Source organism: Nasonia vitripennis (assembly GCF_009193385.2).
Source record: "Nasonia vitripennis strain AsymCx chromosome 4 unlocalized genomic scaffold, Nvit_psr_1.1 chr4_random0003, whole genome shotgun sequence".
NCBI classification, from domain to species: Eukaryota; Metazoa; Arthropoda; class Insecta; order Hymenoptera; family Pteromalidae; genus Nasonia; species Nasonia vitripennis.
This window is the reverse complement of record NW_022279638.1, coordinates 2,927,622-2,943,699: the sequence shown is the minus strand read 5'-3', so window position 1 is coordinate 2,943,699 and position 16,078 is coordinate 2,927,622. Positions and strand designations below refer to the sequence as shown.

The 16,078-nt window shown below is 35.0% G+C and overlaps 1 protein-coding gene across 10 annotated transcripts in view; it reads left to right on the top strand.

Annotated features, from left to right (window-relative positions):
• The window catches only part of LOC100679705 (nuclear pore complex protein Nup98-Nup96), a 429,239-nt gene that overhangs the window by 236,094 nt on the left and 177,067 nt on the right, over window positions 1-16,078 (top strand). For all 10 annotated transcript variants that reach the window (XR_004345266.1, XM_031928065.2, XM_031928066.2 and 7 more), the window contains one exon: window positions 11,326-11,460. Coding sequence is in view for 9 of the 10 variants with exons in the window: in XM_031928065.2 (XP_031783925.1) it covers window positions 11,326-11,460 (135 nt within the window). In the remaining variant the exon portion in view is untranslated. The remainder of the gene's footprint in view (window positions 1-11,325; window positions 11,461-16,078) is intronic.

Sequence of the window (16,078 nt, the reverse complement as noted above, 5' to 3'; positions counted from 1 at the left end):
TCATCGAGTGTTTACCTCAGCTGCCTGTGTTATTTTTTAGGCAGTGAGTGAGTTTTGTGGGTATTCTAGTTCGATGCCGGAAAGTACGAATAGTACGTCTTTTTGTTTGTCAGTGGTATCATACAGTTGTAGAAAATTTTCTTTAGTGATTTTATATAGATTTACATTATTCAATTTCAAAGTGAATAAAAGTTGAATAAAACCAAAAATAGAGTTTTCCGAACATCACAAAGTGGAACGAGAATTCTTCTCCAATGCATAAATTAATGATTTGATTCAATTTACATTCACTCGTTTTATTCTGGTAGAAATGTAGCAGTCGTGCCTTACATGCAAAAACACAGCTTGTATAAATTTTACCGCTTGTTTTCATTTTAGATTGAAAAATGAAAATTAATCCGTTAAACATTCTAAACTTATTATTAGCATACTTTCAAGCGTTAAACATACCAGATAGTGTCACGAATTATCACGAAACAGAGTTGGCCGAAAAAATAAAAGAAATGTTAGTAGATGCAACACATGATTTCAACGATGTAGAAATGATTACTGATGACTCTTTGGATTTTCAAGAAGAGTATAAAGACCATAATGTGGAAATAATTGAAGATGAAGTGCAACATCATTTTCCTGATCCGGATATAGCACCAACAAATCAATGTACAGCAGATAATGAAGAACTAGATTTTGAATACAAAAAAGAGCTGTAGAATTTTGGAGAAGTAGCAAAACGAAGCAAAATTTAAGTCTCAAAACAGTGCAAAACAGATTCAAAAAAGTATCATCTATTAGTCAGCTACGTCGTTGGGCTCATTCAATTAATAAAGGTGGCACGTATAGAGAAAAAGTAGCACAAATTTGTCAGTATACCCTGGATAATTTTCAAGCAGCTCTCGACAGTGGTTCAATTATCCATGATGAAGATATAATTCGATGGGCCTTACAAGCTAAAAAAGAAATTGGTTTTGATGATATTAGATTCAAAGCTTCTAAACATTGGTTACTCAAATTTAAGCAAGCACACCGAATAGTTTCTAGGAAAATAAATAAGTTCATAACAAGAAAAACACTAGAAAGTAGTGCAGAACTTACGGCTAAAGCTGAAGCATTTATCGATGACGTTAAATCGTGTATACCAAGGATTGGACTCGAAAATTTGTATAATACAGATCAGAGTGGATTTCAGCTAGAAATGCATTCTGGAAGAACATTAGCAGTAGAAGGAGAAAAGCAAGTGCAATGTCTGGTACAGTCAATTTCAGCAACAACGCATAGTTATACTATACAGCCACTAATATCAGCTACTGGACAACTGTTGTCACCGCTATTTCTTATTTTAAAGGAACCAAGTGGCAAGTTTGGCCCTATTGTAGAACAAAACATATTTAGACCAGAAAACGTGTACGTGGAAGCATCCAAATCTGGAAAATTAACAACAAGTAAGGGAACTAATAACAATTTTTACATTGTAATATCGTTGATCAGTTAATTAGTAAGTCGTTTAATTGCAGATCACTTCAAAATCTGGTTGGAAAAAATATTTCATCCCTATGTAGGCCATCACTCAATACTATTACTTGATTCTTGGAGTGGTCATTGTGACAAAGTTATAGAAGAAACAATGCCACAAAATAAAATTATTAACATAAAAAAATTCCAACTGGAACCACAGGAAAAATACAACCACTTGATGTCTATGGATTCCGTATTTGGAAAAACTTTGTCCGGACATTTTCTGATAATGTAATGTTAATGGATCATGATATGAATTTACATGTGAGAAATAATATAATTAAACTTCAATCATTGGTTCACAACCAACTGTCTTCACCGAGATATATAGATTTGTTTAAATATTCCTGGTATAAAAGCGGTTACGTCAATGAAAAACCAGATAAATTTGATAATCCTATAGATTTCAGTTTTGGAAAGTCTTGTGCAACACATTGTGAAATAGAAGGGTGCACAAACATTGCAATTGTACGATGTGGTTGGTGCAAAAAAGCATTGTGCTTTAAACACTTTTATGAGGACTACCATTATTGTAAAAACATCGTAAAATAATATATTTTATGCTCAATACAAAAAATGCACTATGGCAAAAGATAAAAGATTGTAGATTATTATTATACTCTAATATTATAAACAAAAATACATTATAAGTTGAATTTACAAGAAAGGAATTTCAATAACATTCTGATAACAATTTCTACGGAAATTATAAAACTGCTTCACACACAGAATTTTCTTGTTTTCAAATTTAGGAATTTGAGGTGGTTTGGTTAAAAAGCACAACCATTTAGCCTATTTGTTCTTTAGGGGTTTAGGGTTTAAGGCTCTTTAGTTCACATGTACAGGCTACAAAGATAACACATTTATAACAAGTTTTTATGAAAGTTAAAATTTTTTTTCGACATTTTCGTCCACCACATTGGTTCCGCCATTTTGAATTTTCAAAATCTGATAACAGATTTGTAATCAGCGACCTCGAAAACCTCTATATACAAACTTTCTACGAAATATTATGTATTGAATTACATATTTACAGTTATTTTGTGTTAGGGGTGGTTTACCCCCTTAGGGGTAATATTTATGAAAACACCGAAAGACGTCAACTAAATTTTGTTATTAAGGATGTTTAAACATTTTTTCCAATTTTTTTTAGTCGGTTTAAACATTTTTATTATAAAATTATGCCAAAAAATATATGTTTTCAACCCCTAAAAAATAGGGGATGCTACCCTTACTCTTCAAATCACCATGAAATACTTGCTCTTTTTGTAAGAAATAACCTCCAATTTGTTTCATTGAAATTATTAATTTTAAGCCGAGATATTTAAAAAAAACGCTTTTTGGGGGTTAACTTTAGGGGAGGTTTTTACCCCTTAAAAGTGAAAATTAGCCGATAAAAAAAATACGTGTCTCTTATTTTTTTATGTTCTACAACATATATGAAAATCATCAAAATCGGTGAGTTCGGGTTGGGTACCTTTCCTTGTCAGAAGCAATCAGTTACTTTCATCGATATTTTACTTATGCAATAGCTCAGCATTAAGGAAATCTTTCTGGTATGCAAAGTGCTATACGTAATATTTCACTGCGTGCATTTAATAAACATCAAGACTGGAGATTGGTGTGGTTATGTCAAAGACCCATTAAACTATGAGCATAGAACCGTGCCTGAAACGAAACACTTTTTAATGAATCAAAAAAAAAATTTATTGATCTTGCCGATAATGCTTAAACGTATTTTGCTGATGCGTCAAGTCAAGCGAATGAAAGCTTGAACTCATTTATGACGAGAAAAGCTCCGAAAGCGATTTGTTACAGCTTGTCTGAATCAGCTGACTATCGATTTGCTTGCGCAGTAGCTCAAAAGAATTTAAAAGAGTCATATATAAAAGAAGCCATGGAAAAATTAATATATAACATATAACTAGAATAGATAAAAAAGCAAATTCAAAATCTTTAAAGGCAAAAACAGTTAAATGTAAGGCACGACGATGTATACTTCAAAAATATAGGACACAGCTCAAAAATAGAAAAGAAAAGAATGAAGGCGTTCAGTATGAAAGCCATATGGGCTTGATTGATATTCCAATTATTGAGAAAAGCAGTACTTCGCATAATACAAATGTTGAAATACGTAAAACCAATCTTCAAATTTTTGAAGATTCATACAAAAATAAAGATGCAGCTATTGTTTTCTTTGATTTAGAAACTTCTGGTTTGAGCATGAACTGTGGCATTTTGCTAATTGCAATGAAATGCAATAACATCTCACTTAATGAGTATATTTATCCGAGTCAACCGATACCACTTAAAGTAAGTGAAGTGAACGGTTGATCTAATATTGATGGACAACTATTTCTGCATGGGAAAGCAGTTTTATCGTCACCGTTAAAATTTGTACTTTTACGAACACTTGAATTTTTAAGTCAATTTAAAAAACCGTGTATATTGGTCGCTCACAATTGTGCTTTTGATGCTTCTCGTTTAGTTAAGAAGATAAGTGATGCTAACTTACAAAATGAATTTCAAAATGTTATTCAAAGTTTTGTAGATACGTTACCTTTGTTTAAACAAAAGTTTCCAGATAGGAAATCGAAGGGTGTATTTAAATTAACAACTCTCGCATCTGATTTACTTTCGTTGCCTACAGAATCAGCTCATAAAGCTAGTAACGATATCTTCATGTTAGAGTAACTTACGTATCGTAACTTTACTTATGAACAGCTTATTGAGAATAAAAAAATGTTTTTAGACATATTAGAAGAGCCTGCTAGAAAAGAAGAAGTACAACAATGTTATCACAGTTTGCAACCTTTGCAAAATGTTCTATCGACATCCATATTGAAAAAAATATCTGAGGCCAGAATTAACTTCACAAAATTAATTGATTTGTACATGGCAGGAGAAACTTAACTAATTTCTTACTTAAAGCGGAAACACACTATAGATAAACCGTTAATTTGCCAGCAGAAGATTATAGATGAAATTGTAGAATTTTTCGCATATGTACTTAACATGGATCAATAAAAAATGTAAATATTTGTATGTGCCATATTCATGTATATAAACATACACATATTTAAAATTGTGTTTTACTCATTAATTTTACCAGTTCCTTAAAATTTCTATTCTTATACAAAGCAATATTATCATATTTAAATTATAGGTTATGTGTATTTGTTGTATTTATTAATAAATATTTTAAACTATGCTAAAAATATCTGTCTCAAGATATAATAATGTATAGTTATTCTAACTCCTATACGCGTGGAACTTTCCTTGCGTGTGTATATCTATATATCGAAATGCGACGTTGCCATGTTTTCGATCACAAATTCAGTCTCATCATATTTTTGACCCTTTATCGTCTAAAATTCCATAGTTCTAGACCGTAATATGCGCTTTTTAAAAAAATATCATGAAGAGGGACTATTTTTCGTTCGGATAGTATGTTTTTCATTCAGATTTCATTATTTTAAGTACGAAAAATTTAAAACAAATGGCTAGAATTCATAACCTCGTCATTTACTCTCTGTTAAAATCGACAACTTTGGTGATCGATTTCTCCATAACTATACGGCAAAATAAACTAAAATTGTACAGGGTTACGTGTATTAGCTTGAAAAACATTGCGTTAAAATTTTGTTAAATTCTGATCACTTTGCTATATCTCCGGACCCCCGTTAACCAACCAAAAAGTAATTATCAGATCATAAAAACAAATTTTGAAAATCAAAATCACACAGAAACCAATTTGGGGGGTTAGCAAACGAAACGAGCAGGGGGGCGAAGCCCCACTAGTATGTATATAATATGAACATGGCACATTACAATTGTGATAAAAACAATGGAAAGTGCATAAACTGTCACTATAGTAGTATAAAATATAAATCAACGCTAGATACAAAACATTACACCTATGACTTAAACCTGTGCAGTATCTTGAAGAAGAAAATTGATAGATATATCGACTTTGTCGATCAAAACTACTCTACCTGCTAAACTAAATCAATCTATCGCAACATGGAGTCGGCAAACAAGCATAAAGTACCTGCAGATGGTAATAATGCTGGAGTTAATGAAATATATCAACTGGAAAATAATACTTCACGCTATAAATCGAAAAAAAAATCTCAGTAAAACTCAAGACCATCTCCAAGGCGGGATCAACCAATCCTCTGCATCGACACCAGTCAACAAGAGTGATAAATATAAAATTAAGAAATAGGTAACGTAGATACTTTTGATTATTTACATAAATTGAAAATTCATCAATTCAAAAAGATAGGACATGCAGTAATATTGATAATTATAATTAAGTTATAAACAATAAAAAGAATATTATATTACATCTAAATATTCGAAGTATAAATGCAAATTTTGATAAACTAAAAATATCAATAGATAGTTTAGCTATCAAACCAGCGTTGTAATATGTTCCGAAGTTTTTGAGCAAGTTAATTATAATTTATACCAACTTAATGGTTCAGACTATGAATATATAATTTACTATAATGAAAGTAGGATATGGTGTATAATGATAAGTATGATGGTATCATTGTATTTATTAATAACAAACTAGTCCTGCATATCGAAGTTGTTGATGCAGATAGAATCTAAATAATAAATACTAGGAAATCTTTTAATAATAATAGAAGTCTTGAAATATCGGCCTTGCATAGATCCCACGGAATACTAAAAGCTAAGTTTATACTAGATCTTAAGAAGTACTTAACTAATAAGAGAAAAATAAAGAATCACTTAGTGAAAGGTGATTTTAATATCGACTTATCAGAGTGTGATCAATATAGTCAAGATTTTTTATGCAATTTTCTTAATAAGGGATATATTCCTGGATTTATTGGCATTACAAAGCCACCTATTGGTAGAGCCAAAGAATCATGTATCGACAATATTTCCATTAATGCTCATAACATAAACTGTTGGGTATGAACGAGCAGATGTCTGCTTGCTAGAAGACGGCAGACCCAACGCAGAGCTATGTGGCTCAATGCTCCCCGCCTTGTGCACTCGAGCGGTTAGCACGCGTCTTTAGCTTGTCCGTTCGATTACGTTGTTATCCTAATTATATTATCTTATAATAGCTTGATTACGTTTGTATCATCATCAATAGATGATTAGCTCGAGGTGTTATCAATAAATAGTGATTTATAGTGAAATCCTGTGTACACATTATTTCCTCCCAAGCATGCATGGTCCCGAGCACATAATAGTCTCAACAGGTTATGGGCCCAGCACTCTTCCACTGCACGCTGAGACTTTGCTGGACTTTTGTATGCTTGGTTGAAATAACTCGCGAGTGATAAGTGTTGTAAATGCGAGTTGGTTTTTCAGTTCGAAGTAATACGTTCGACGTGGACAGCGTCTCGACGAGAACGAAGTCTGCTGGGGAGAGTACCGGCACGGTATTTTCTTTGTTCGAGATCTCGGTGAATCCAGCTCGATTTCTCAAGTTCGACAATGTAAAAATGGCCAACAGCTCGAGTAAAAAGGTTTTGTGATACTTAGTCAAGGGAAAAGTTCGAATAATCAAGATTTCTAAAAAGTGCGCGATCGCGAGTGTTGCAGGAAAATTGTGTATATTTTCGTATGCAATCGTCAAATTTTTGTTAGAACATGAGCATATGCGTTGCCAAGTTCCAAGAAATCGTGCTGGTTGAGCAGCGGGTTCGGAAATGCATATCGGCATGTGGCGTGCGGCGTCGGTTGTTTCTCGACGTCATCAAGATGGCGGTATGCGAGTGCACAGAGACACGCGTGAAGAAGGAAACCGTTGAAACACGGGCGGGCGCCATGTTGCTTTCCCGGAATGAGAAAGAGAGCATGATATAGACGCTCGCGCGCGCTCGCGTCGGTCTTGGACTAGCTGAGCGGGAGAGATGTGAAGTAAACTCAATGCTGGCATATGTCCACGGCGTCCCTATAGCTCGACGGAGGGAGCGTGAGAGTTGTTCTCTGACCATAGCTTGATCGTAACTGCGCTTAGGCTGATAATGTGCTAGTGTATAACTAAGTAAAATGATGAAAGCTTGACGTTACAATTTATGAAATTAAAGAAGCGATACCTTGACTAAAGTTTAAATCAGAAGGAAAATTACAAAATTACCAAAATTAATAGTTTGACGAAATTGAAATGAAAATTAGTTCGATCTAAAAATTATTTTAGTAATAATAATTATTATGCTTGATTTAAGGAATTTAATAAAGAACAGTTATAACTGCCAATTCAGGATATTGAATTATAAATCTCTGAAAGATCTTAAGAGAGAACAATATAATTATATTCACGGATGATTTATGAGAAAGTTTTGTGATATCCAGACGGACGAGAAATGAGATCGATCGAAGCTCGAAGAAAATAGATTTGACAGCTTGAAAAGAACGATTTTAAATAAATATGTACATATCAAAATTCAAACAGCATGCTTCATGTGCATACGTGCAATGTGCTGTAAAATCGCAGGTCACAAGATCAGTTAGGCAATTAGCATTGTTCTTTTGATTGTCGCTCGTCAACTGAACATTTGCTCATAAAATTGAAATTGCTTAAATATGATTTTCCCGTAATGGAGTTAAAGCTGGAGTAAGTGAGAAAAGAAATCTACAGAAAATGAGCCGAAGAGGTGGCTTCGGTTAAGGAGTTTTCCTTAAGCCAGTATAAAGAAACTCGGTTTAGTATGAAATATGATTGAGCCTGGCGGTGTGCCGGCGAATCAGTTCGATATTGCCGAAAAACAATAAGTTTGAAATATTAGCAAACTTGTATTGTAATTGCAAGGTGTGAAACCCACCCCAGTTATAAATACATACAAATATAAAACTGGATTTGTTGGAACCTATAGTTAGAGAAGAAAATGATGATAGTAAGTTCTGTTGAAAAATAGTTTGAAAGTATAAGTTTGAATGTGTGGACAAGAAAGAAAATGATATAAATCATTTAGATTCAACAAATTTTGTTCTAAACAATTTTATTCAAGATAAGTTTAAAAATAAAAGCTCGATTATCTATCAAACAGGAATGATACTGGTATTGAAAATTCAATTTTTTTTTTCAAATTTGGATAAATTGTTCAATTTTTTAGATATAATGAACAAGCTCAGTGAGGCGAAGACTGCTGATTCCAAGGAAAAAGGTCAGCGTGCAGATACATTCAACTCATAACGAATTTCTTGAGTGACTGTCGAATGCTGGCTTTTCGGTGGAACAAAAATTGCCTGTCAAGAAGACTGCAACAAAAATTAAAGCACAACGGATTGAACTGGTAACGAGCATAAATTCAAATTACAATGACGGATTGGATAACGTGAGTAAAAATTACATAGTTTGAAAATAGTTCAGGAAAAATTAAAAAAAGATACAGTTCATGGGAATGTGTCCGTAAATAGTAAAAATGAACAGTTAAGTTGGACGTGTTTTTATTTCTTTCTTAAATTATTTAATATTAAAATTGACTATTTGTAATAGATTTTATGCAATTGATCCGTCAATCGTATGTGCTCGAAATTTAGACTGAATAAAGTTGAATTATGTTCGTAAAATTTATTATAAATAGAATTGATGACATGTTACTTGAAGTTTGTAGAAATTCATGATTTGATCCATATGCTTGATAAAGTCAAACTTGCAAAAAAGTGACATTGTTAAAATTAAAATACAGTCTTCCTGAGGTATGAAAGGAACTCAGTCTTCAAAGGATAAGTTCAATGATACAGAGCTTGATTACATAATTAATTACTGAGTATACCTATATTGCTTGAAAAATAATAGCATTCCTTGAAATTACTGTTACAAATCCACGTTTTGTTAAAAAAACACAGATTCTTAATGAAATAACCACTAGAAATCGTTAAAAATAAATTCTTAAACATATTACAATATTCAACAGGAAATACTTCGAGAAAAGTTAAAAGTGTGAGCTGGAGAGAGAGAGAGAGAGAGAGAGAGAGAGAGAGAGAGATGACGTTGTTTGAGCTTAACAAACCAAATATTTTAATCTTGGAAGGATGATTTACTATTACGACAGTGGAGGGCACCACAACCAAAAATGCACGAAGGAAAGAAGATTTGCTTTGGATGCAAGGATGTAAAATGCATGTTCGTTATGGTTACCTTCATCCGAAAGGCTTAGCTCGAAAAGTTCATCAAGAATATGAAAGTCAGAAAAGGCTCGATTTCTCCTATTCGTTATGGTCGGCGTGGTCATTATATTCGGAATACGAAATGTAAAATTAATAGCACATCAGGCTGTAATAAGATTAAGAGGTCTAAGTTTCATAGAAGTCAAGGCCGATACCAATAACGACAAAGAAATTGAAAGGCCCTAAAACTGAAAGTATTTCTGTTCTAAAATTCAAACCTGATTTCTAGTTGGCTCGTCGGAAAATTAAGAAGTGGTGTAGTGCACGTATCAACTCGAAATTAATTTTTTAATCAATGATACCGAAAAGCTTTATATTTAATGTGCGAATTTGTATATTTCCGTGATTATAAATTCGGAGGGAGTAAGTAACGATCCGAGTTACGCTACTGATGATTGTTCAATTAAATCTGATACCGCACGTCACCAAGGCTTGGTGCTTGTCGCGTTCGGCTCTTCCTCAATGACAGCCGGGTAATCCCTAGCGGACGTTAGCCGCTGTGTGCAGCGCTATCGCTTGTACAGCGGCCTGCCGATGCTTGGCACAAATGCGTGGTGCTTTAGGGGCTCGCGCAAGGCGGTTGCGAGAGGAACACGCACGGTTTCACAGGTGAAGCTGGGCCGATGATACGGTGGCAGCAAGTCGCGGCCTTCTACGGTTTTGTTCGAGTCACAGATAAAGGCTACTCGCTCACTTGCTTGATCGCTAAACGCTTGTTTCTCGTCCTCACGACCGTTCTCGGCTCCCCAGAAATAAAGGCGGATAAGGTGGCTCTGGACGCGTCCCTCCAGTCAACTCACGGATAGTTAACGGGTCTCTGTAGTAGCGTAGTTGTTAACACGGCCGAAGCGGAATCGAATCTATCCGTGCGCACTCACTTGCCGACCGCTGACGTCTTCTGCTAGCAGCCTTGTGCATCGCGCGACATACAAATGCGCGAGATTTGAATCTCAGCTCTCGTTTCAATGCTTAGGATTTAAGTTACATCTCAGAAACAATTTTTAGCATATGTTGGACCCTAACAGTACACACATTGCTAAGATAATCACATCACAATATTTTAACTAGAAAATACACTTCCAAATCTAATCAATCGTAACCATATTTAAAAAAAAACCGTAGAAAATGGGGACATACAAAAAAATATTTCTTAAGTTTGTGTTAGATGAAACTTTTTCTAATGTTCTATAGTTTGAAAATTGCCTAATTGCATCGCACGAATTTTTCACAACCGAAACTGACTTCCGTACCGTAGTCATTCCTAATAAGATTTCATCTGCTTTACATATTTCAATAAGTGTATGTTTGCTCAAGAAGTATCAGACTTGTTTATAATTAATACAAAAAAACTTCGTGTGCGCTTCTCATAAAATATAATGTGCACAGAGGTTAACGTGAGGTTTTAGACCTAGTGCGGTTGCAGTACTTGTCCTTGGCTCGCTCGCACACTCGTTTGTGGTTCTTGTTTGCTCGTCGTGACTAGTAATGCAAAGTCTGCACACGTTCTAAAAAGCCCAATTTACGCCCTTATCACAAAACATACTCTTAATGCATGTAAAGAAACTATTTTTCATTGTTTAACCTATTTATCATGTATCACATACCTAATAACATGAGAAAAACAATTATATTACTTACGTTTATTTTTCATAGGTAATAGATTAAATGGAAATCAGAGTTTCTGCAGTCCTACATCAGTTCATGCTCGTTTAACAGGATGCGAAAGCCACAAACTACAACTCATGAAGGCCAGTTTTTTTGAATGGAATAAAGGAAATGTAATTGATGGTAAGATTCAATGATTAACAGTTTTTAAAATGTTTGTTTTTTTCAAGAGCTATATTTCATCATTTAAAATTTGAGGTTACGTTTTGCTTCCTTCCTAAAAAGCCTTGTATTAGAAATTTTTTGAATTTGTGTAAAAACATGTAGAGAGTGTGTTTTGATGCATTTTTAGTCGATAAATAGTATCTTTAGGAAATGTCCGTACGGATGTGTGTGTGTTTTTTTTATATGTGGCGTAGGCAGAGCAAGCTCTGCAAAAGTAGCCCTTCGACACCGGATCTCCAAAGGTACTATCGTTGAACAATACTTTCGTGGGGCCCGTTAACTAGCCTTTTTTGGCTTCTCTTTTGAAGTTTGACATTTTCATACATCCCCCATCCACCAAGGTGATTAGAAGTTCAGGGTCAAACTCGTCTTTTTCATTCTGCATCGTTCTGCCGTCTTCTTCATTTTGCATCGTCCAGCCGTCTGCTTCCTGCAGCATCGTCCGGTCGTCTACTTCGAGCAGCATCGACCGGCCATCCTCTGGACAGACTCAACCCCGACACCTACGTTCCTCTGCATCGGGTGAGAAAGTCTGAGCTCAACTCAGTTACCTACGTTCCTTAGCATCGGTTTGAGGAGTATTTAGATGTACTCAACCCTAGCTCCTACGTTCCTCTGCATCGGACAGGGGAGTGAGAGCTCAAATCTGTGACCTACGTTCCTCTGCATCAGTCCGAGGAGCGTTTTGTATCTATTAACTAGTGGCCTTCGTCTAGCAACAGTTTTACTCAGCTGTTTCGCCTTGTCCTTCCCTTTTATTCTCTTCGTCATTTCTAATCTTGAGAATGGTCCTTACGTAGTTGTTTACTTCGCACTTCACCAACATGGCGTCCGCCCATATTGAGGCACCGTTTAACATAAGTAGTTACACTGGCTAGGAGTAACCTTCGACTCTGCGTTTGTGCACAGTAATAGGGGCTGTGCGACTACGGCGGCACCGAATGCCGACAGTCGGTAACCGGTAAATTTGTCTTACCGACGTGTAAATCTGCCATAACAACGTCTGACGCCCGATATCCGACGCGGGCAGCCGGAATTTAAATTCGATGCATGTATAGAGTTTAAAAATTTGTGCTTATGTATGTGTGTGTATGTGTGTTTTAGCCTGCATTTGAATTTCCTACCGATTCGATCCTAGTATTATAATTTATTACTTTATAAATCATTTATTATTTGTTCAACTATACGTATAGAAAGAGTTTAAATAAATACGCGAATTTTTTCTTTCTTTTTCTATATCAATGTACAATTAAGACTTATCCAACTTATAAGAATTAGGAAGAGATGAAGGAAAGGAATAATAAATAAATGTACGCAGAATATAAGATTATTTTTTGTTTATTATAAAAATTATAACTTATTACAAACGTTATTATTAACAATATGTATTATATTATCTCAGAACTTCTTGTAACCTTGCTGTTCTGGCATGGAATTCGTGTTGCTGGAATACTTGCTGAAATAATTTTTCCATTCTTTGCTTTTATCAGAAGGCTTAGAGCAAGGCTCGCCTCGATATGTATTACATTGTTTGCCATCTTCAACCAGAGGTGTATAGGAAACTTTATTTCGACTCATTTTGGAGAAAGTCGTAACCACACTAAGATCTTATGCTTATTTATATAGCTTTATATCGATAAAAAGGTGGTAGTGGGGTGAAATTTTTTAAATTAAATAATTTTTTTAACATTCTTACTAATAGGATTATACTTGACAATGCGATCATCTATACTATATTAAAATTTTATATTTGGTCAATTTTGTAGAAACCCTCTAAAACTCTTTAAAAAAACAAATAAAATCTATTTTGCAGTAGAAATTTTCTTTGAAAGTAAATCATTCAGGTTACCGAAAAAAAATGTCAAATGTACCAAATTTTAATTAGTTTTTAGCAATAAAAAATGTCCGTCTATCCGTCCGTCCGGATTTTTTTTGCATTTATTCCACAAAACGATGTATTTTATAAATGAAAAACTATTTAATGATATAGACAGGTACATATGATGAAAATATACATTCCTACTAGAAAACATTTTTAAGATTTGGTCCAGGTAGATTGGAAGCTGTTAAAGCAATTAAAAAACAAATTAGACGTAATTAATTTTTATTTTTGACATAATATGACACACACATATATATATATATATATATATATATATATATATATATATATGCGTGTGTGTGTGTGTATATATTGTAACGGGGTGAGACTGACGTGAGAGGAGAAAATCACAAAAGGGAGACGCCGGGACCGAGAATCGATCCGGCGCTCCCGAGATCTCTACGCGCGCGTGCTACCACTTCAGCCAACGCCGCCCTATTTCATCACTCTCTATCTTGTCTCGATTACCGGCGTGGCGAGGGACTTTGTTCCTCGTTAGAATATGACGTTCCACGTCAAACGTAATAAAGCTCTGCCCAAAATTCCTTATGATCTAAACAATTTTTTAAAATATGGAAAATTTAGTATTTTTTATGTACTTTCAATTAGTGAGGGGCGTTTTTTTAAATTTTGTTCCCAGACGGAGCTACGCGTTCCCTAACCTTAAAAAATTAGTACTTTACAAAATGATCAAGCTGTCAGAAATCACAGGGGCTCAGAAAAATTCTAAGCAACGACTATTTTCATGTATAATGAGCTGCTGAACAAGAATCCGACGGTATTTTTTACCGATACCTCAAGCGTTCGTCCCTAACCTCAAAAAACACCCCCCAAAATTGCTTTTTCACGCAGTTGAGAGGTTTATCCTGTGATCGACGTGAGGAAAATTATTGACAGAGAGTATTTTTATGTATTTTGTGCTGCTGAACACGTAACCGGTCGTGTTTTTTACTGATACCTCAAGTGCTCGTCCCTAACCTCAAAAAACACGCAAAATGTCTTTTTTACGCGGTTAAGAAATTTACATCTAGAGGAAAATCATTGACGAAGGCTATTTTTATGAATTTTGGTCCACTGAATTTGATCAGGAAGCTAAATTTTATTTTTTTACTTTTACTTCAGTGCTCTTAAATAATGTAACTGATTACTGATAATATAGTTTATTCTGTGCAATTTTTTTATGGATTCATATGAAAGCTCTCTGCGTTTTACAGGGTTGAGACTGTCTTTATTACAAAGCCCGCCTTACTTTCTTTTTTTTATTTTTTTTTAAATTAAGTAAAGTAAACTAACTTAACTTTACTATATGTCATAATATTTAAAATTAAAATATTTAAATATTTTGATATTTTTTACATTATTTTGATATTTTTTTCATTAGCTAGTATCAAAATATTACCAAATTTTGATAGTATTAAGTATACTGCAAACATAATATCTTATTGGCAATAATAATGATAAAATAAATAATAAATATGTTTAGTGAATGTTTTAATATAGCCCTAACATGAAACAGTTCTAAAAACATTTTAAGAACTTTTAATACCACACTTTGAAACGCTGGAATGAAAGTTTAAGAAATATTGGAAAAAACGATAAATAAAAGATCGAATGTCCACACTTTTTGGATTTTATTAATTTGATAAAACGGTTATTTAATGTTATAAAGTTGTACACTGTAAATTGTTATAAAATTCTAATAAAAATAGTTAATCACTATAAAAGATTTTATTGTAACGGGGTGTGAATTCGATCAACGAATAACTCGTAAAACGGCTGGATCGTGTTTCCTCGATGCGGCGGAGGATTCCTCTCTGCCCGCGAAACACCTCCGTTGCATGCAGCTGTTTCAGCTGCTTCTGTTTGCTGGGTCTACGCGCCGCCTAGCGCGTGCTCGGCTGCTCAACTGCGATAAATATGTGCTATTAAATGACGTCCGCGGAGGCGGCGGTATTCGCAGGAAGGAACAGGGATCGGAAATAAGCGAACGAGGTTTAGAAATGAGGACAAATCACGTAAAATAAAAAGACTAAGGTTATATTTGCTAGTCGCGAAATAAACGTGAAGTTACAATAATGAAATAATAATACGCGAGTCGCCAACAACTTTGCGACTCGCCGCGACGCCAGAATAATCTCGCTCGCACGAGCGTATCGACGTGAAGGTCGCGCGTGCCGGATCACCCTCGCATGGATGATATACACTCACACATGCACTCTCTCCCATGTACTGCGCGCCACACAAACCTTCTCTGTTTCGACGACGACGTTCCTGGTCCCGGACAGGCCGCAAGACTTGGTCACTACGCTGGACCACTAGGCTAAGGACAGGAACACCTGGACTCCGCGTCTCACTCACTCACAAATTACAAGTCTATCCGCTGGACACAGCACAGCACACGATATTGCGAAGCTTTTGGAATTCTAGCGAAGTCGCGTGTTTACCTAGCGAAGGCCGAGAGCTATCTGAGCGCGCACCTGAAGGATTAGCCCGCGCGCTCGCTCTCTCTATCTTTTTCGCGCCTATTGCCGAATTCGCACGTGTTTATTATCGCGCACGCGACTCTACGCGGTTTCGGCGCGGTGCAGCGGTACTCATACCGGTACGAGTTGGCTGTGGTGCCCAACTCGTTACAGTATTTGGACTATGCTTTACAGTTTTTTTACAGAATCATACACTATTTAAATTTTTTTT